This window comes from Elgaria multicarinata, chromosome 3 (genome assembly GCF_023053635.1).
Source record: "Elgaria multicarinata webbii isolate HBS135686 ecotype San Diego chromosome 3, rElgMul1.1.pri, whole genome shotgun sequence".
Taxonomy (NCBI): Eukaryota; Metazoa; Chordata; class Lepidosauria; order Squamata; family Anguidae; genus Elgaria; species Elgaria multicarinata.
In genome coordinates this window covers 49,048,591-49,071,104 of record NC_086173.1, presented here as the reverse complement: position 1 = coordinate 49,071,104, position 22,514 = coordinate 49,048,591, and the positions used below count along the sequence as shown (strand labels likewise).

The following is a 22,514-nucleotide window of genomic DNA, read 5'->3' as shown; positions in this document are numbered from 1 at the left end:
TAAATGGCTCCTCTCTGTTTTCTGTTACACAACAGCAGCATACAGATATGTTCACAATTTGAGAGGGACTCAAAGAACACGCACGTTACAGAGATCTCAAATTGGCACTGAAATTTAGTCAAATATCTGGTGTAATCAAGACTTGATTGCTGAGGTAAATATGTGTGGTAGTGAATATGGAAGCTAATTTGCTGTCCTTTTCTGTTAGCTCCTCAAACTATAGGATAAGCCTTAAAGGGAACAAAATTCTGCTTTCCCATAGAATCAGTCAAATCCCATTAGGCATCAGGGCAAAGATATTTTTTTAAGAGTGATAAAACTAGAACCCTGGGGCACTGTCTATGTATGTGGAGCAAAGACGTGTCCTTGCCATTGGGCAGTAGCTTGCAGGGCACTGATTCTTCCAGACAGGCGTGAGCAAAGAGCACTCAAGTTCCCTCCAGAACCACGTCAACAAAGCTTTAGAAGAACAAGGAGAATCCTGCTATAGCTTTGTCCTTTTCCTCACCCCGGCCACTGCCTTTGCAAACTCTTCTCATTCCTTGGCTGTGATTTTTAAATTCTATAATCAACCATGCTGGTTTTTGTATGAGCAGCGGGAACACAGGAAGCTGACTTAAACTGAGATCAGACCATTGGTCTATTTTGCAGCAGCTCTCCAGGAGTTCAGGGAGGATTTCGCCCCCAGTCCTACCTGGCAGCAGCTCTCCAGGGGTTCAGGGAGGATTTCCCCCCCAGTCCTACCTGAAGATGCCAGGGATCGAACCAGAGACCAAAGTAATTGCTCTACCTAGGAGCTATGCCCCCTCCCATCAATGCAGGAAGTTGCCTTAAATCCGAGTAAGACCATTGGTCCATCAAGCCCAGCAGTTGTCGATGCTGACTGGCAGAGTCAATCCAGGGTTTCAGGCAGGAGCTTTTCCAGCCCTACCTGGGGATGCTGGGGATTGAACCCCACTAAACTAATCTACGACTAAACTATGGCCCTTCCTTAAAGATAGGAAAAGGACATCACACTACTGAAGATACATGGAAAAGTAGGCAGGCACTTGGAATTCTACCTCAAACACAATATAAGATTCCCATGGATTTTTGATCCACAACCCGTAGATCAACTGAGAAGTACAAATCTTCACAGTGATGTCCTCCTAGGGTGGGGGTGCCACAAAGAAGCCACCCGCCACTCACTAACAACCAAGAGTAATTAAATTGTCCTGTCTTGGCCTCCTAGAAACCTCATAGTATTCAACTAGCTATAAGGTGAGACCATTGTGATACAAGATTTTTTTTTATTGGGCCTTTGGAAAGAAAGACATTTCATTGTCAATACCCAGAACGGAGAAAAGATATGGTAAAAAAAACCTAATACAAGTAGACAATGGGACAGCTACATTAAAATAACCAGATTTTAGGTCTTCTGTATCCTGATTTAACTACTTTTTACTTTAGAGCAGTTGTTCCCAACCTGGTGCTCTTCAGATACATCGGACCATACATCTATAGCCCTGCACATCTGGAGGGCACTAGAGGTTGGGAAAGGCTGAATTGGAATTCAGTATTTTAAAGTATACCTGTCTTCCTTTGGAAGTTTTTGGAAAACAAGCCTACTGTGAAGTTTGGGGGAACCAATGTGTTTAAATAAAGGAGGGGGATTCTGCCTCCTCCAAATTAAAACACTTGGGATAAAACAAAACAGTGTGCTGTTTCATTTTCATAACATGGATGGAAGCTGGTTAGACATTTAAGGGGCAATCCCATGCATGTTTAGATGGAAAAAAGTTCTACAATTCCTAGCATCCCCCAACCATGGGTGGCTGGGGAATGCTGAAAATTATAGTGCTTTTTTCCAATCTAAACATGCATAGGATTGCACCCTTAATGTATTGTCATATCAAATAGAAACAAACACTTCATATTTATATCTAAAAAGACACAGAGGGAGCACAATATAATGTATATATTCAAAAACTCCAAATTCAAACCAGCCCTTAAAGTTGAACAGAAGTACAAACATTTCATTTTCATATGGGTTTTAAAGATTGAATTAGAAATGAGTGATCAAGCTTGCCACTCCTCCAGGGAAGAAATCCAGCAAAATCTGCACGGTCTGGAAACCAATCAAATCTCTAAGCCACAACTGTCTATCCCACCAACTAAAATTCTGTTGTCAGTGAGACAAGGTGACTCTCCTTACTACCAAGACCGATAAGGCTCCATGGATGAGTCAGACTTATGCCTCTGTTAGGACATTCAGTCTGTACGCTTTCAAAGGCCAAGGAAATCATGCACTAGCGACTGAGGCTTGCTCACTATAATGATCCCTTTAGAAAGCTTCAGCAATTGTTCTATTCCCAGGCACGGGAGGATCAATTATATGTTCTGCCAAACGTGGCAGTGGGCCAGGATGTATCAAGTAACTCCTGCTCCAACCTCATCTCTTTATGATTACATGAGATGTAGGGATTAAGAGTATTTCCCATGTCAGCAGCAGTAGCCCCTGTGGAGCTGAAAAACTGGCATGGAAAGTACCTACATGATCTAGGTGATTTGAGAAATTGGCGCTTGTTAGTGATGCAATATGAGAACTAACCACACTGAAGCATTTTTCTCTCTCTCTGTGGCAACCATCCTGGAGAGGTAATCTGTACATTGTAAGCAAATGCCTGTGATGTAGGAGGACGTTATCTTCCATAGTCATGTGAACTGACCTTTTTGTGGGCTGCAAATCAGCATGAAAGGCTTTACCTTTGGAGGCCTGCAACATGGTTTGCAGGTTTAGACAGGACTAAGTTTTGGCGCAGGCCATTAACATGGCTTCTAAAGCAATGATGAGTCTCCTTCAATGACACCTCAGGCTCAGCCTCAGGTAGCTGACAACACAGTCTGTTGCAGGATCTCCCAGTGACAGACAGAAGTCAGAATCCATGATACCCATGTGCCTCAGAGCCAGGCCACAATGATCATCCTGCAACTCCATTCCTTAAGGTCCTTCAAGACTCACGCTCACTTCTTGGGGCTGAAAGAGCCCAAGGGGGAACCCTGCACATAGGCCATGATGGCGTTCTGGAGAAAACTGGCTCGCTGAGCTTCCTCTTCCCTCATTCTGGAGATCTCCACCTCACGAACCCTCAGCTTCTCCAGCAAGCTTGAGATCTCACCCTCTTTGTCCAGGAGCGTCTCCCGGTGGTTACTGGACAACACTACACAAACATAAGAACGTAAAAAGAATTGTGCTGGGTCAGACCAAAATCCTATTTAGCCTAGCACTTTTGTTCATGCAGTGGGGCTAAAGAGAAGTCCACAGGAAGCCACCAAGCAGGACGCGGGCCAGTTACCTTTCAGCTGTCGCTCCAGGGCTGCAATCTTCTCTCGCATCCCTTCCTGTGCCGTCCTCTCAGCCTCCAGATGCCCAATCTGCTCCTGCAGTTCCACTCGCACTTTGTTGACCTCCGCAACTTTCTCCTGTTCCTTGCCACTCAGTTCCTGCCATACATGGGGGCAAAGCAGCCAATGGCCTGCGGTCTAAGCATGCAGTGCTCCAGGCAGAGCCACAGTACTTACCAGATGTACTAGACCAGCCTTCCCTAGCCTGTTGTCCTCTAGATGTATTGGACTGCGATTCTTATCATTCTTAGCCAGCCACGGCCATTGGCATATCTGGAGGGCATTATGTTAGGGAAGGCTGTACTATTTTATTTATTTATTATTGCATTTATAGCCCACCTTTTTTTCCTCCAATGAACCCAGGTGGCATACATTCTCCTCCTCCTCTCCATTTTATCCTCACAACAACCCTGTGAGGTAGGTTGGGCTGAGAGTTTGTGACTGGCCCAAAGTCACCCAGTGGGTTTCCATGGCCAAGTGGGGACTAGAACCCGGACTTCCCGACTCCCAGTCCAACACCTTAGCCACTACACCATCACAAAATAACAAGCCCCAACAGATCCAGATTCTTCCCCCTTTTCCTGTATTTCCTTTAATACTACAGGCATTTTTTATGCATGCCCTCAGAGAAATGTGGTAGGGTGGAAGGTTAGGGTGAGAATCTGTTACTAGCTTAGACATGTTGTTGGTATAGGATAAATTCTGTGTGTACGTTACCCTGATCGGTAGTTGGATGCACACTGCACAACAGAGAATCTTGAACCCCATGGATTTAAAAGGAAGTTCCTAACCCCCGTGACTGTGTAGGAAGTTTGAAAGTTGTTGGGGAATTGCCTAGAATAGGGCTTTCAGTAGTCAGAGAAGCTGCGCCTTCCTTGCCCTGTCCCTGTTTAGTTCTCTATCACCTCCTGTTCTTGTAGAAATTTAAAATAACAGCAACCTGATTCTATACCAACAGGCCAGTAATTAGCAGAAATTGTGCACATTTGAAAACTGAGTTATTTATAATGCAATCCTATGCATGTCGACTCAGAAGTAAGTTGTGCTGAGTTCCACGGGACTTTCTCCCAGGTAAGTAGGTGTAACGAGGGCATTTTCGGCCAAAGGGCCGTATTCCATTTTGGAGAAGCTCTTAGGTGGGATTGGGATAGGGATGAAGGCAAAAGGGGCGGGGCTAAAAACTTTAAAATTGCCAGCATGTTGCAGATTCAAGCTCTTTCTGCCAGTAACTAAGCCTTGGGAGAGTATTTCCAACCGTTTCGAATTGGGGTGGGTGGGATTGCACAAAAGCCAGGAAACCACCAAACTAACGGATGGGAAGGAGGGGGCACCACCACTTGCAGGATGGATTGGGACCCCAGGAAAGCCAGATTTGGGGCCCGGCCCTGATGTTCTGCACGCCTGGTGTAGAGGAGCCTTAACCTGACTGGAGAGTTTAGGTTTCCTTAGAGTTATGCTCTGCGCAGGTGTGCCCCCTTTCAAGCCAACCATCCCATTCACCTGTTGGAGCTCTTCTGTCCGCCTCTTGAGTCCTTCCACCTGCAGGCTCAGCTGGCTCTCCTTTGCCTGTGCCCCAGCCACGGCTTGCTTCTGCTGCAGACAGTAATTCTGAGCCTCATCGCGGGACTGCATCATCAGCTGCAGCTTCTTCTCCAGGTGCTCCAGCCGCTGTTGCTACAAATTGTAAAAGGGGAGTTGGTGGGGGTGGAAGAGGGGGAAACCACCCGCTTGAAAGAAAACACTGGTAGGTGCCAAGGAGAGCTGCACCCCAATTCATGCAATCTCAGTAAAGTCACTGCTTGAATTTTAATCACTTACTTAATAAATTGGATGAGCATATGAGTAAAATCAATAGCTCTGAAGGAGGAAGTGTTTTTAGATTATGTGTGGGCGAGAGAAGGGGGAAAGGATGCCTCATTTTAAAATGGTGCTTGCTATCTGCAGTTTTTATAAGCACTAACATTTATTTACTTTACTGTAAGGAGCTCAGGAAGGCACACATGGTTCTCCCCACCCCCTTATACCCTCACAACAGCCCTGCGAGGTAAGTTAGGTTAAGAGATAGCAAATGGCCCAATGTCACCCAGTGAGCTTTACAGCTCAGTGGAGGATTTGAACCTGGAACTCCTTAGTCCCAACAACAAAATGTTGAGATCTCTTCCAATAGTGTCATTCTACAACAGAAATGTTGCTGTCCTCCAGAGGCAGAGTTACAAATTTTAATGCAGAGCTGGGGAACGTGTGGGTTTCTAGGTGTTGCTGGACTGCAACTCCCATCATTGTTCACCATTGGCTATGTAGGCTAGGGCTGATGGTACCTGCAGTCCAGCAACACCTGGAGGGCCACACGTTCCCCACTGCTGTTATATGGAAACATAGGGCTGCCACTGAAAATGCTATCCCCCATGTGGAGTGGCCCCTTCCATCCCCAACTGAGTTCATGCGCAGATGTTGCCACCCAGTGCATTTCCCTGCCCCTGCTGCACATCCCTGGCTGCCACTGGTGTGGCAGAAGGATGTGACATGAGGTACAATGTACATAGGCATGCGCACTGTATTTCATTAGGACGTGCACCCAGAGGTTTTTTGGGTTTTTTTTCAAAGGTGAACATTTATTGAATACTCAGTCATAAAGAACATTAATTTTATTCACTTATTTATTAAACACTGTAGACGGTGATGCCCTTTTCCATGTTTGGTTTGGCTTGCCTAACCACGGGAGGGCCATTGCAGGCGAGGGGCGTGGGGAATGAGGAGACGTTTCTCAAGACCCAGCAGTGGCGGGACTTTGTGGTGACATTGGCCAGAGGAGGGGCTTATGAGGCGATACAGCCTTTGGGGCCTCTCTCCTGGTCTTTTTGAAGTGTAGCTCCCAGCAAAGTGATTTCTGGGTCTGGATCCCCACTCAATGACCCCCTCAATGTGGTGCTTATTCTTTGAGACATTAGGGTGTGCCTGGGCACATCCAACACACCCCTTGCGCACGCCTATGACGATGTCCTGCACATGCAACTTGTTTGCTGCAACAGCTCCATGTTTCTTATAACATGCAGCTCTGCCCAAAGTGATTGACTCCTTTGAGCTGCTCAGCTGTACTCACCTCTTCCAACCTGGCTTGGTTCTTGGCTTTGATGAGCTCTTCCTCGACTTGGCCTCGCTCTACAAGGGCAGCAGATTTCACTCGGCTCAGTTCCTAGTTACAAAGCAAAAGAATAGCGCATGACAACGTCAGGGCATCCAAAGTGAATGCGAAAGGCTTCCTACTCAATCTCATCCAGCAGGCTGCATTTGGATCCAAAATCCAGAGAAGGGCAAGACAATGGAAGGAGGGAACTGGATATGTTATTCACAGAAAGGCCAACTATGGCAGGAAAGAATGGGCTTGTTCAGACAACACACGAAGCCATGATGGTTAAGCATTTTGATCTAACCATGATGGCTTAGTGTGTCATCTGTAGGGTGCTTATCTTAACCACAGTGGCTACATAACCACAGTTTAAACATCCTCATTTACTTGCACTGCAAAAGGGTTATCGACATTGAGTGCTCTGTGTTCCCAGGCAGAAACACTTTCAGCTGCCGTGTAAAGTGAAAACATCTCCACCCAATGGTCAAGAGGCTCGAAAACGTCTTCCTATGATGCTCCAAGCAGTTACAGAAAAGAGGCTACTCCCGCACCCGGACAAGGAGAAGCTACACGTCCTCAAGAAGGGTGGTTCAGGTGGAGGTGGTTAGGCAGGGTGGCTAGTGCACGTGTGGCAGGAGAACTCAGCAGGGCTAGCGCTAATCACCATGCACCATGGTTAGCCTAATCACCCTCCCCCAAATTACAACTGAACAGGGACAGTTTGTGATTGGGATACGGTACCCTGAGGCGAAGCTGCTCCTGTTCCACTCACCTCCTCAAGTCCTATGCGGACGGCCTCCAGCCTCTGGATGCGCTCCTGCAGGGCCTGCTCACTTGTCTCCATATGATGTGTCATGTGATTTACCTGCATTACAAACAGCATCACTCAGGGGATACCTGAAGGAGCGCCTTCTCCCATATGTTCCTGCCTGAATGTGAAGACCGTCTTTCAAGGCTCTGCTCTAGGTGCTGCCACCCACTCCTTAGCGCAAATATGACTTCCCATCACATAATAGTTTGGGACAGAGCCTTTAACTCATTTTTTAAAAAAACAAAAAGTATTCTAGGGCTTAGTGCAGCGAGGCCCATGGAATGGGATTGGCCATACAATGAAAAAAAAAAAAAAGACATGAGAATTGGAAGCATGGAGCCTCTATGCAGGGCAGGCCTGATCTAGGCAGTCAAGGCAACTACCTGGGATTGTAGTATTCCAGAGGGGCTCCAGGCTAGCTAGGAAAACCCTCAGAGCGGAACAGAATTCCCTGTATCCCGCTCAGCCTCTTAGGCACTAGGTCTGAGGTGTGGAGGCAGCTACGAATTTATTATTTTCTGTTTATTTATTGCATTTCTATACCGCCCAATAGCCAAAGCTCTCTGGGCGGTTCGAAAGCATCCGTCCACTTGTATGGGGGCTCTGGAACTGGGGGATTCCCAAAGAAGGAACATGACCCTTCCCCCAACCTTTGGGCCTTCCTATCCCACAGGTCTCCCCTCGGGGCAGCCCCTTCCCCTTTATTTATTTATTACATTTATATACCACCCCACAGCCAAAGCTCTCTGGGTGGTTTACAACGGTTAAAAATAGTAAACATTAAAAAAGTATACAAGATTTAAAAGATTCTCTTCATTCAGTCCTGCGGAACAGGAAAAACTCTGGTAGGGGAAACACAATTGCCCCACATCTTATACAACAAGTTGTTGAAGGAGGGGGGGGGGCAAAATTCCTTTCCCCTCAGGATAGGAAAAGTGCTTGAGCCAGCTCTGCCTCCCTGATACGGGAGCCTAGTGCAGCTTCCTTCCATGGTCTCAGCAGCCCTCTCCTCACCTCCTTCAGTCGAAGGGACTCTGCATCCTCAAGGACTTGCTTGAACCTCCTCTTCTCCATCTCCAAGCGCTCTGGGGGGGAAAGAGGGAGGAGGTGCCAGCCACTTGAGCCTTCCATCCTTACCCCAGGAAATCCAGGCTCCAGCAGGCATTCAACAGCTCAAGGCTTCCCAACCATGCTCACCTTCGGCCTGCACAGCCCGCAGTTTCATTTCTGCAGTCGTGTGGGTCAGGTCCTCCTTCACCTGGAACAGCTGCTCCTGCTGCGTTTTGCACTTTCTTTCCAGCTCCTCCACCTAGGAGGAAGACACTTCCATGGCACTCTAAACCTTAGAACAGGGGAAAGCAAACTGGCGCCCTCCAGATGTGTTGGACTACGACTCCCTCCAGCCCCAGCCAGAATGGCCAATGGTCAAGGATTCCGTGAGCTGAAGTGCAAAACAACTGGAGGGCACCTAGTCTGCTGGGAAAAGATGTAGAAGCGGCCGTCCCCAGCCCGGCTCCCACCAGATGTATTGGACTGCAAGCCCCATCATCCCCTGTCAGCTTGGCCAATGTGGATGAGGGGGGATTGCAGTCCAGCATGTCTGGTGGAAGACGAGTGTCAAGGAATGAGTTTTGGTTCATCCCAGCAATGGTAAGAGGACAAGCCGGGCTGAGAGGATTTCTCAGGAAAGTGAACTCTCAGGGATGCTCAAGTCCTTGTCCTACCTGACTCCTGAGCAGGAAATTTTTCTCGCTGGCCGCTGAAAGTTCACGCTGAAGCTTTGCCTCTCGGTCAGCAGAATTCTGCAAAGCCAGACAGCAGGAGCGATCAGCCCCTTCTTCCCCCTTTGCCATGTTGCTGCATGTTGTCCTCCATTCCCCAAACCGCCAAGTGCCACCCAAGCATGGCCTGCCATTACCACCTCCATATCAGCTCTGGGCTCCTTCCCCAAGCGGAGGCTTCTGCTCCTTGGCTTCACCCAATGGGGGCAGTTCTCTCTTGCTCAGTCGCGCCTGGCCCCAGCCTGACCCCAGGCCACCCTGCCTACCTTCTTGTGCTGCTGCAGCTCCTTGGCCTGGCTGTCAGCCTGTTTCGCCTGCTCCTGCTTGGCTGTGCTCAGCAACTCGCCCAGGTTGCACACCTTCTGCTCCGACAGAGCCAGGGCTGCCTCAGTCATCTGGAGCCTGCAAAGCAGAAAGTGCCCCAGTAGCCACTCCCAGGACTGCAAGAAGTCTCCGTGAGCTTGCCACAATGCAACAGACAAGTGTGCACATGGGCACATTCAATGATTCCATCATTTTCCCTTCTATTGCAAAGGCCTTTCTACTCACAAAGCTCATGCACCTGTTGGGTGGTCGGTGTGCGAGAGACCTTCTCGAGATGAACTAACTCAGAATTAATGCCATCCCTTAGGGGCTTTTTTCAATAGGTAGGTAAATGAATCTCTCCATTCTACCCACTTACGGTGCATTTTCAATCCCCGAGTGCAGTGCTGGCCAACAGGGCTTGCCTAAGCCATTTTGCAGTGGACAAAAAGGCCCCCACCATTCCATGTACAGAAGCAGACTAGACTGGCAAATGGCTCTTACTTCGACACTGGCAATGGTATACCATCCTCCACCTGGCTAGTTTAGGACCCCTCAGATCAGTTCCTATGTCATACACATTGATGTCCTCTAAGAGAGGAGAAGAGCTGGGGAGTTCAGGAGGAACAAAGGGAGCTGCTACTGACCTCCACTATCTGCCACCTAAGGCAGTCACTTCACTCTGCCTAATGGTAGGGCTGGCCCAGCTAGCCAACTTTTTCACCAAGCACAACCCAAGTCAAATCAAATGTAGGAGAGATTGTTCCCAGCATGCACCACAGCAGCTGTCTTCAACCTTTTCAGACCTGGGCCCTCCTGTTATCCCAAACATGCAGTATGGGACTAGCTTCTTAATTTTTTACAGTACATTTCTTTGTTAATAGTGTTGCTGTTGGGGCCCACCATAGGTCAGTAGCGAGTCGCAACCCACCAAAGGAAGACCAATGCGCTACAGTACATCTATGCTCCTCAGAGCCTTCATATGTTTTACCTCAAGATTACTGCCTGACTCTATGCAGGCCATGCAGAAACACAACACATTGCTGCTGCTGATGCCACCTGCGACACCCATGCCAAAATGTAAAGGAGTCTAGATATTCCTCAACACGTTCTAGCCTCACACATTATCAGAGCAGTAGAAGTATGCCAAAGAGACAAATTTCTCCCCACTCTTCCGAAGCAAATAACAGCCAATTCTATGTCTGTACAATGTATCGGGGCATTATTTTTGTACTGATCAGTAGATCATGTCTTGCATGAGCAATGATGTCAGAGTAGTAGCCCACACAGTTTAATAACTGGAAAAATAAATATTTACCACTCCCAGTCATTTGTGAATAATAATGCCCATACAATCTAGGCATATCTGCAGATACAATCGCAATACTGGGGGCCTGGGTTAAACAACCGACTGTCCTATTGCTTTCTGCTCACTCCTTCGCTTCCACAATTTCCTGTTAACATAAAGTAAACACCCAGTTCTAGCAGAAGGTTTTGTTGATAACGGCCACCTAGTTTCTCGAACTGCCCCCCACCAGCCCAGCCTGTTCCCACCAGCTGCTCCTTACTTTGCTTTTAGCGAGTTCATCACAGAATGCCGTTCAGTCAAGGCCTCCTGCAGCTGCCCGACTCGGGTTGCTGACACCCTGCATGGAAAGCAGAGGGTGATATTCAGGTACGGAACCATCCAAAAAGTTCATCTTGAAACAAGAGTGGGGAATGGGGTAGTAAAGTTGTGGCAAAAGAGGTGCTAAGTGTTTGTTAAAATGGGACGACGTGTGTGACAAGCGGAAATGAGGATTTTAAAAGGTTTCAAAAAATTATGACCTATTTTCTGGACTGTTGCTATAAGACAAACAGTGCTCCCAGATCAAGGTGGTATCCAATTAATCCAGCCCATCAACAGAAAAGCTTCTGCCAATGGAGTGGGGAGGGGGCATTTCTCCCTTCCCCTCTACAGTCCCTTGGGCACCCTCCTAAGTCTGCTCCAAAAGGTTGGGGACCCTCCCAAGCAGATCTGGGGACTGTGGGGAGCTGCAGGGAGGAAGAGAAGAGGAGAAAGCCCCATTGAATGAGTGGAAGTCCACTTATAGGACATTGGATTTTGCCCATATATATGTGTGTAATCATGTCCATTTTAGTACATAAAGCTGGATGAGAATTATCCAGCTTTATGTACTAAATGTACTTTATGTACATTTGCCTGGGATGATGTATCACATTAGCCATTTTGAAAAATGACCCACACTACTCAAAAGCTGGTGTTGGTTCCACATCTGAGATTTTGTCTGATGTTGCCAGGTGCTCTTCCAGCAAGTTTCATGATTGTATCACAAAAGAAACAACACTTGGTATATATCATTTCTACGAAGACATCATTTCTATTAAGTCTATAATGACTTTACACCAGGCGCAGGCAACGCTGGGGATCCAGGGGTCGTTTTTGACCCCCTGGAAACCCTCCCCCCCCCCCGGCTGCATTCCTGCTGCCGTGCTGAAAAACTTGGGAAGTTTGCCACTGAAATTCAGCAGCAAACCATTACAGAAGCTTAAAAAGAAAAGAAAAATCACTTTAAAAATCACAATGGAAGTGTAAAAACAACACATTTGCATTCCCGTGTCATGGCCACATCCAAGGACAAGTGTGGGGGACAGCGCAAGGGACCCACGTGTTGCCCACCCCTGCTTTAAATTCTATTAAGCATCTGACTGTCTGGGCCCAGGTGGAGAGGGAACAGCCTGCTGCCCACAACCCACTGACCTGCTGCTGCGGGTTATCTCCTCTCGCTGTTTGTCAATGGTATCCATGAGATCCAGGAACTGAAAAGCAGGTACGTAAGATTAACACCATGAATTTCAACTGTGATCATGCGGTAGGCCAATCCATTTGATCAGTGTGCTGGGACAATCTTCTCATTGGCTAAAATGGCACTCTTCCAGACTCTAGGAGGAACACTTAGGTTACAAGCCCATACAAAGTTACCCGGGAGTAACTTGAACTGTTCCATTGACCCTGTTCAGATGACACACTAAGCCATAGTTAGGCCGCTAACCCTTTTGCAGCAAATGGTTAGTGAGCATGTTTAAACCTTGGCTATATAGCCACCATGGTTCGGAACAGTTGACAGTACATGCTAAGACATGGTTCACATGCCACACTAAGCATGTTTAGCTCAAAATGCTTAACCACCGTGGCTTTGAGTGTCGTCTGAACAGGGTCAATGGTACTTACTTCTGAATAGACATGGACAGGATAGGATTGTGCTGCTACTCTCTTGTCACAGCTCTCCAGTTAACGTGGATAATATTGTTACATTTTTATCCTGCCCTTCTTCCAGTGAGCTCAGTTTGATGCAGTTGGTCTTCTGCCCACCTTTTAAACTCACAAGAACCCTGCGAGGAAAGTTCAGCTGAGCGACAGTGACGGGCCTAAGGTCACCCAGTGAGCTTCCTGGTAGAGCAGAGACTTGAACCTGAGCCTCCCCAGTTCAATTCACTAGGCCACACATTTGCCTGTTAGGGAAAAGTTAGCAGTCACAAAAGCTGAGTGCAAAGGCCAAGATGTTGAACAGCAACTGGCAAGCTCTGAAGGCATCTTGTCACGTATAAAAGGATTTAGGATTCCTGCAAGGAAATCAACTATTCTCAGGGAGTCTAAGGAATTAAGAGTGCAATCTTATGTATGGCTGGCGGAGGAATGCTAGGAGTTGTAGGACTTTTTTCCGTCTAAACATGCATAGGATTGCACCTTAAGTCTTCTCAGCTGGAATAGTTCATACGATCTTTTTGGGAGTTGCATCCAGAAGGCTTCTCCTACTCACTTCCCTCTGCTTCAGCTCTGCTACCTGGCCACAGGGATCCAGCAAGCAGATGTCAGAAGTACATGGGTAAACAACCTTGGTGCCCCCAAGATGTTTTGAACTGCAACTCCAATCAGCCCCAGTCAGCATGGCCAATGGCAAGAGACGATGGGAGTTGCAGTCCAAATATCACACACAAACAATCCTCAATAGAGCAGGCAAAGACAAACTGGTCCAGCCTCTCTCCAATTCCTAGCTTGTTCAACATAGCTTGCCGTCAGATCTCAGGAAGAAAAATATCCTGTAGATCAGGATGACTTTCTCTGGCAGTTCAGGAGGATCATCAAGTAAAGTTCAGAATGCAACACTAGGGTCCCTCAAACACTGTGGCAGATCAGTCCTTTCGCTCTCTAGAGTCCTTGAGAGATGCAGAAATATCTTGCGTCCTTATGCCTGACGTCTGCCTGGACGAAGAAGGCAGGAGAGTTCTATCACGCTTTGTGCCTGTCACTCTTTGTGTCTGTGCCAGAGTTCCTCAACCTTTATGGACCCATCTGGATTTTTAAAAAAGTGTTGTAGGTCCAGTCACAAAATGGCTGCCACAAGGGGAGCGGCTAATCACAAAATATTGGGAGTGCCTCCATCCCTCTGCCCTGCTCTCTCTGTGGACAGACATCACTCCACTGACTTGCATATGGGGGGGGGGGGGAGCCACTGATGGGGAAGAAGCTGACCTTCCCTCAAGTCCCTGCTGCCCCAAGGGTACTTGGCAATGGGTGAACTCCTCCACGTCCAGCCAGCAGCCATTTTCAGAGGTGCAGCTTCCCCCACCCCAATCCCCGCTATGTAAATCAATGGAAACATTGTTCCACTGATTTTCCTAGAGGACAAAAAAATCTGGACGTCCCAGGTTGCAGGAGGCAGCAGGAACCTGGCAGGGTTTCAGCACGGCCTCACAGGTACGGTGGGGCCTGAAGATATTACACCGAGGATGCCACGTATATACGCAAAAACCCTATCATGCCCAACTGTAGTCCTGTTAACAAACCTGCTTTGCCTTCTCCTCCTTCAAGCACAGCACCTCTTTGCTGAGCACTTGAGTCCTGTTCCGACTTTTGCAGAGGATGTTCTGACGCTCTTGGTTATGTTCCATGGCTTGATCTGGAACAAAGAGACACAAGCAAACTTTTCAAAGTGAAACTCTTTCCACCAATTTTTTTGTGCTCCATGGGGATTACAAAGGCACTCAGGTGTCTCCACTTTTGGGACCCAGAGTGGGAAATTCAGCAATGACCATTAGCATGATCTCTATGCACCTTGTGCCAGAAAGGGAGCTTAACAGAAGAAAAGCCCTGCTGGATCAAACCAAAGCCTCCCCTAGTCCAGCACTCTGTTTCCCACTGCGGCCAACCAGATGCCTCTGAGAAGCCCACCAGATCATTACCATCAACACTTTAATTTGCATGCTGTTTTCCTACATAGATATGTCAAATGCAGCTCACAACACAAGAACAAGAATACATAACAATATGTTGTTACAATATGTAAAGAAGTCCACAACTAGAACATGAGGACAGGAACCCTTTCCTTCTCCCCCTGTTACTCCCCAATATATACTTAAAAACTTCAGAACTCCCTACCCCAGCCCTACCCCAAACCTAGTATATACTCCCAACTTCAGCAAGTTTGGAATCTCACTGGGAATTCTAAGTTTGCATTTTATTTGTCCTCCAACCAGATGATGATCTCTTGTCCATCCAGTTGTACAGACAACTGGGTATGCTGCAGCGCTTGAATCTAGGACTGGAAGCACGTAGGGGATTGGCACAGTTGCTCACCCAGAGCCTTCAGGATGTCGCTGGGCACATTGTTCCCGGCCAGTTCTAGTTGTCGTAGTGTCCGGTTGCTATGCAGACAATTCAGAAGGGCACGGCCCCCCAAGAGCCCAATGTTATTCCAGCGCAGATCTAAGCGAGAAGCAAGGTATCACACACGGCCATCAATTAAAACAAAAGTTCTTGCTTTCCCAGGTTTTGGAACACCAGCAGCTGGAACTGGTCTACCTTTGGATAGTTAACTATAACAGTAATCCACAGAGGTCCTTGGCTTAAAAGATCTATTTCAGAGATGAGATGGGACAGAAATTCTTATTTCTAGTGATATTCCGGCTCATATCAGTGGCCCCATTCAGAAGACACCTTAAACCATGGCTTTAACCATGGTGGTTAAGCCAGAAAGCCAGGCCGTGTTCAGAAGACGTCTTAAACCATGGTTTTAACCATGGTGAATAAGCCTTTTTGCCTTAGTCCCTATGGTTAAAACCATGGTTTAAGGTGTCTTCTGAACGGGGCCAATGTCTGAGTAGTACTGGATAGAGAAATGTTTGCTGAACAGCTGCAAATGTTTTAGGAAAGCATCCTATACAAGTCCCACCCACCCCAAGAATTATGCAGAATTAGGAGTGCTAAAGCTCATTGATTTCTTTGGATGTAGGTGCATCTAACTCCACATAGAATCAAGCTAGGATTAGTTCATAAGACCTTCTGATGAAATGACAACAAACACTTGGCAACGAAGAAGGAAAGATCACGAGGGACCTCTGAAGAACGCACACATTGAACATCCTGAAGGCCTTGTTCTTACAAACCCTTGGGAAGACAGAGCTGGTCCTATATCCTCCCTGCAGCAGCTTGAGAGTGGCCTTTCTAGGATTCAGCTTGAAAAATGAGGTTTGTCAAAGGATACCTCACAGCCAGATGCCACCCATGCAAGAGCAAAGAGTTAAAGAGTATTTCACTAGGCATTGCTTAAGGAGGCCCCAGGAGGGCAACCAATAAAGCTCAGTGGTTGGAAGTCCCAAGCCAAAAAACACAGAACAGGCCATAAAAGCTCCACTCACCTTTATTGGTTGCCTGACAGTGAACCAATTTACATCCTTTTGATATAAACTGCAAAGTGAGAGATGTGCCCTGTTGCCCCAGCACCATGTTCAATTCTGCTAACGCTGCCTAGTAGCATTTGGCTGATGCTGCCTAGTAGCCTGAGCCGATTCTCCCAGGATGAAAGTGGGCCGCTGTGCAGATGGCACAGGTTCGGTACGCACATCTATGCAAAAAACTTCAGGTGCAAATCCAGTCCGATACTTGAGTCAGATCATCAACTTTCTGGATGCAGATAGTTTCTAGAGAGCAAACTAGATTGCTTACTAAATTCCAAAGAGAGTGGTCGTCACGTCCCTGTAAAGTTTTCGGAGAACTGGGTTGGCATGAGGGCGGGGAAGATACCTCATTATTTAGGGAGGGCAGCCTTACCTAGTTCCTGTAGACTGGAATTGCCTTTCAGGGCCAGAGCCAGTTCTCCGGCCCCCTGGTGGTTGATCTGATTATTGCGCAAATCCAAACATTGGAGGTGACAGTTGGCGCTGAGCCCCTCACAGAACAAAGCAAAGCTTTCTTCCCATATACCCAGGTTGTTCCATTCCAAAGTGAGGCTAAGGAGGGAAAAGGCAGCAAAGGCAAACCATTAAAGGCAAGCCCCTCACAGCACAGCGAGCACCAGCCTAAAACCGAGAAAGGAACCTTAAATCTCCCACACAAGCAGACAAAGCACAGAGAATCCTTGGCTCACATACTGCGTGTACCAATTCTGTACACACACACACCAAGAGCTAAAGGGGACCTCAGCCTCACCATATATCCTTAATATTGCTCACCTTCTGATAGACTTGTTCTGCCTGAGCAGTTTCCCCAGAGTCTCGGCCCCCAAAGCTCGCAGGTTGTTTCCCTGAAACAAACCAGGCCCAGTCAGTGCCCTGCTGCATACCTGCTTATCGAAGAACAGACATGTACATCTACACTACTGATGCCACTTTTTGTACCATGGCCTCCCCAAGGAACCTTGGGAATCAGAGCCTTGTAGAGGGTATTGTGGTTCTTTTCACCCCCACAGAGCTACAATTTATCTTCAGTTTACTGTTTTATATTTCAGTTGTTTCAAATTATTGTTTTTTATGATTCCACTGTTGTACACCACTTTATGTATCCTTTGAATCGAAAGGCAGCATAGAAATTATATAAGTAAATAAATTCCCAGGTTTCATTTGGGGAGGAAGCCATGGCACGCAAACTGGTGTAAATCTGTAATATTGACATAGACACTCATGAAGTGTGATTGAGGCTTGGGGTAATAATACATTCCAATTTATACAAGTGAAAGATTTGCCTCTCCTAATTCATATGGAGATAATGAAGAGTTAGAGCCTTCAGAATAGTGGCTAGTTCCAGGCTGTGGCTTAGATCCAGCATCTTCCTTCTGCTAGTGAAAGGATACCATTGGTGGATCAGGAGTTCCACACACTCTCCTCCCTCTTGCAGCCCCCACGCACCTTCCAAATCTGTTCGAGAGGGTTGGGGGATCCTCTAGAGAAGATCTGGAGGATGCACGTGAGGCTGCAAGAGGGAGAAGACACAGAAGTCCCATTCTGCCAGTGATATCCTTCCGCTAGCACAGCGGTTCTCAACCTGTGGGTCGGGACCCCTTTGGGGGTCGAACGACCCTTTCACAGGGGTTGCCTAAGACCATCGGAAAACACATATTTCCGATGGTCTTAGGAAACTGTATTGACTGAACTATGTCATGTATCATCTTTTGTATTATTAAAGCTATTGTTATGTATTATTTTCATTAGCAAACCATCCCATGACAATGGATCGTGTAGAGAAGAACGAAAATAATTTTATGGTTGGGGGTCACCACAACATGAGGAACTGTATTAAAGGGTCGCGGCATTAGGAAGGTTGAGAACCGCTGCGCTAGCAGAATGTCAACATTGGCTCCAACCCAAAATGTATAGAAACAGTAAGAGTTGAAAAACAATTCACTGGAGCTACTTTCTTCTTGGTTCCTTGATTCTGATTTTTGCTTCACATTTTAAATTATATCCCTGAAGTTTCTGATGATCAGAAACTTACTGTGAGCTGGGATTCTCAAAACTCTAACGGGATTCCAAAGGATGCACAATGGTGTCCTTACATGGTCTATAGCAGGGATGGGCTGCATGTGACCCTTCAGATGTTTCAGCCTATAATTCCCATCAGTCCTAGCCAGCATAGCCTATGGTAAGGAATGTGGGAGTTGTAGACCAAACCATTTGGAGGGCCGCATGTTGGCCATCCCTGTCTACAGGCTCTGATTAATGGCTCTGACTGCATTATTTGCCATCGAACCATCACATGGATAGGAAAGAGCTCAAAATGTCTTTTCTACTGAATACTTTTCTTCCCAGCCTGCTACCTATTTCCAAAAGCCAGGTTTCATCCTAGAATTTGTTGAGTCCTAATGCTTGGGCTGGAGCAGACCCTTACCTTCAGGTCCAAGGATTTCACAACCGTGTTGGAACAAAGTCCATGTAGTAGTAGCTTAGCCCCTGCAAGGGAAAAGGAAAGGTAGCTCATTCTCGCACCTGTAAAATTACAACTTTAGTCCCAATGTAAAAAGAGAGGCTTAGTGACATCTAAAAGGGCTAATGTATTGTGGCAGATTGTTTAGCATCTTTAAGGTGCTGCTAGGCAACTTTTTTGTAATTGTTGTAAGCAGATTAACATGGCTACCTCTCTGGAAATGTATTCCTGACAAGTTACCATAAGGCTGTGCCCTAATTTAGTGAACAAGCTGCCTTTTAAAGGAGTCCCACTCGTGTGACACATGGATACAAAAAACAAGTTTAAAGTAAGTAAATGAGGGGGAAGAGGAAAAGATGCCATCAACTTTGGCTTTCACTCTCCATTCTCAGGAAAGGAAGTAAATCAAGGATTGCCTTGTGAACAGGCAGAGCCCACCTTCTTCACTCAGCATGCAGTCGCTCAGCATTATCTCGGTGAACTGGAGCTCATCTTGCAAGAGCTTGCCCAGGGCTCCGCATGTATCCACAGAAAGGCTCTGGGTCGCAAAATCCAAGCGGCTTCTCCCTGTCGCCTCTTCCAAGTGCTGCAGGATGCTCTCCTGAGGCTCAGCGCCACTCTCCTTGCACAGCCTAGCATAGGATCGTCGGATGTCATCCATCTCGGTGGCAGGCATCAGTGTCACTCATGCCCCCCACGTAGATGAGGAATTTAAAGAGAGATCCCAGAATGAACAGGCAGCAGAGGGTAAAGCCTGGTGGACAGCAACAGTCAGAAGTTATTGCCAAGGTACACGTTGCTGAGTGCTTTGTTTTGGGTAATCATGCTTCAAGATTCTAAGTAAACCCCACACAAGAACACTAGCAATGGCATCTGCCCTACCCACTTTATCCCTTTAGCCTCTAGACAAGCAGCCAGATCCATTTCCTAACGTTTACTGAGGCTCACCCATCAACTGACAATTCCAGCCTATGTAACTAAGGAAAATGGAGCATGGTGGGTATTGTAGTTAAATTCAGCCTCTCCCAAATCCTGAGGCCTGCTGGGAAATGTAGTTCAGAGGCATATTTGCCTTTTTTGGACATTTGTTTCCCCCACGAGTTATTGTGTTACAGGTATAAACGCAATATACATATAAATATACAAAGAAACTCACATAACTGACTGATCTTGTTAAGTGGGATTTCTGAACTGAGAAATGAAAAACAGCAAGAGATAGAGTTGCCAGATCAATCATTTTAAACATAAGGGACACTAGAGATACATTTGGTGCCAGTTCTAGCAGATAAATTGCAGCCATTGTGCACTCTGAAGCTGTGATCTTCTGGTGGAGTAAGAGACAACCCGTATACATAAACATCTGGCCAGTCTTAATATGTGTGCCTGCTTAACAAGGTTCTCTGAAACTCAGTGTGAGAGTCTTGCTGTTTTATCATGCTTACAGCTCCATGGAGTTGTAAATTGTTGAAATCTGGGGTGCACATTCTGCAGAACATAAGACAGCTGGCAACCTTGTCTATTTTGTGTGTGTCAACACACTAATGTGTTTATTTAATTTAAACTGGAGGGATGGAGCCAGTCTTTGGAACAAAGGCACCAAACTGCTGCCCTTCTCCTTGGTTCACACAGTTGTCTGTGAAAATTAGTATAGTTCTTGCCTATAAGAAAACAGTGCACTATCAGAGACTAGTGTGTTTCTGCATGCCAGAAAGCAACAATCCACTTACTTGCAAATTAGTTTAAAGTAACAGATCAATCTCTGGAGGAGTTCACACATATATGTTCATCACATAGTGATTGCAGCTAATACAGATCAAACACTACAAAAGCTTTCACCACCAAACATAATGCTTTGCAATGGGAGTAGTTCATGTGCAAATCACCATGTGATAAGCTATAGTTCTGAAGTCTGTGGAAACTTTCCCTAAACAAACCTACCTGGCTTTTTAAAAGATTACAGCTTAATATGCAGGTTTTTGTCTCCATTTAATTACCCAACCTCTCCCACATCTTCTCTCCAACACTATCCTGCCAATTTCAATCTTCTCTAAAAGTTCTTCTGTATGAAGATCTTTGGGTCTTGTTGCAAACCTTCTGTACATTTAGCACCCCCACCCCACATTACCATTTAGATCTACGCAGGCAGACAAAAAAGAGAATATCAAATGAGCAGAAGGAAAAGGAGAGCAAATGGGGGGTGGGGAGGAAAAGGAGAAGTCCAAGAAGATGCTGACCAGTATGGATTGAAGACTAAAGATTCTGCATAAGAATGTTGGACTCTAGTTGAAACTTGAATAATGGATGGATTGCTACTGATACCTGTTGGAGATGTGAGAGACAGGGAACCACTTTGGGACATGTGTAGTTGTTGGGATGCTGTGAGTGAATTTGGGGAAGAAATGGCTAAGCATATTAATCCGGTCCTAGGAATGTGTAAGAAGTGGTCTTTCAAAGTGTTCGTATTAAGATATATCTCGATAATTGGAATTTAGGGAAGGAACATATGCCACTAGGTTTTCTTGTTCTGTACCCTCTATTTGTGCGTAAGCCCCAGGAGATTCACACTAAATTCACCATGAGAAGGGACCACATCACTTCTGTATTTTTCAGAGTGCCTACCATACACTTGGCACAAATATATATGACTTGGGGATGCTAGTAGTATGGAAATACTTTGTAACCACTTCAGAGTCAGCGCTTGAAGACTGCAGTATAGAATAAACTTAAAGCCTTGTCCGAAGTAAGTCAAGTACAATTCAACAGGATGTGCATACAGGGAAATATGATTTGGAATGCAGCCTGCGCTGTGCCTTTTTTACTTGGACAAATCACTTAATTCAATGGAACTGACTTCCAAGTAAGTAGGTCTAGGATTGTGGCCCTGCAAGCCAATTCTACTCAGTCAGTGCTTCCAGAAAGAGGGCTCCTAGCACCACAAATTTGAATATTCCATCTGTGGTTGAGAAACACAGCAGGGTTACGACGATGTCACCTAGATGACCTGCAAAATTCTATGAATGAGGCAAGACGAAAGCTCATCTAGAAGCACTCAATAACTCCCACTAAGATCAGTGCAACTAGGCTGACAGCCTTGGATCATAATCCTGTATACACTTTCAGGTGAGTACATCCTACTGGGCTTAAAACACATTTTCTTACAGCTAAGTCCCACTGATATAGATTTAGGATTATGATCAAGTAGGGCTAATGGAAAATATCCTAATAACCTTCCCAAAGATGGAAACTTACTTCTGAGTAAAGGTGGCCACACGTAGTGATGTGAGCGGAATCAGCAAATGCTGATGACAATAGAAAGTGGGTGTTTGATAAGAAATACTACCACTGATAGCAATGGCAGGAGTACACATGGCAATGAAACTGGGCAAAAATACCGCGGGTAAATGCCATTACAACTAGCAAATGAACAAGTAACCGCCACGACTTGAGTCGTGGCTCTTACATCTCTATTTACTCCCCCTTGTTTCTCTTTACTTCCTCTCTCATAAGAAGAGCCATGCTGGATCAGACTGAGGGTCCATCTAGTCCAGTCAGTGCTCCGTTCACACAGTGGCCAACCAGCTATCGACCAGGGACCCACAAGCAGGACACGGTGCAGCAGCACCCTTCCACCCATGTACCCCAGCAACTGGTGTACATAGGCTTACTGCTGATCCTTTTGAGCTCCGATCCTCAGGGCCAGCTTCCTTCGTCCCCCAGAAAACAAGGCGCTTAGTTTACCAAATCCTTCGGTTACTTACTGAGCCAGAACCCTGGAGAAAACTTAAGAGCGGGAGCTGAAGCGGGAAGTCAACTACAGCTCCCAGAATGCCTGACGAAGGAGGCGGCCTCGTCCACCACCGGAAGCGAAAGGAAATGGTAGGTGGACTACATTTTCCAGCAGGCTATGCG

At 46.5% G+C, this 22,514-nt stretch overlaps 1 protein-coding gene across 1 annotated transcript; it reads right to left on the bottom strand.

Annotated features, from left to right (window-relative positions):
- Nucleotides 1–1,269: 1,269 nt before the first annotated feature.
- Nucleotides 1,270–22,400, bottom strand: LRRC45 (leucine rich repeat containing 45). Its single transcript, XM_063120188.1, has 18 exons — nucleotides 22,364–22,400; nucleotides 19,044–19,359; nucleotides 18,570–18,631; nucleotides 16,919–16,989; nucleotides 16,518–16,696; nucleotides 15,045–15,173; nucleotides 14,255–14,367; nucleotides 12,168–12,226; nucleotides 10,975–11,052; nucleotides 9,370–9,505; nucleotides 9,047–9,124; nucleotides 8,520–8,631; nucleotides 8,337–8,407; nucleotides 7,284–7,376; nucleotides 6,485–6,577; nucleotides 4,885–5,058; nucleotides 3,336–3,483; nucleotides 1,270–3,200 (listed from the first exon to the last, which is right to left on the bottom strand). Exons 2-18 carry the CDS (start codon nucleotides 19,279–19,281, stop codon nucleotides 3,004–3,006), a joined length of 2,031 nt encoding a protein of 676 aa, XP_062976258.1. The 5' UTR covers nucleotides 19,282–19,359; nucleotides 22,364–22,400; the 3' UTR covers nucleotides 1,270–3,003.
- Between the last annotated feature and the right edge of the window lie 114 nt (nucleotides 22,401–22,514).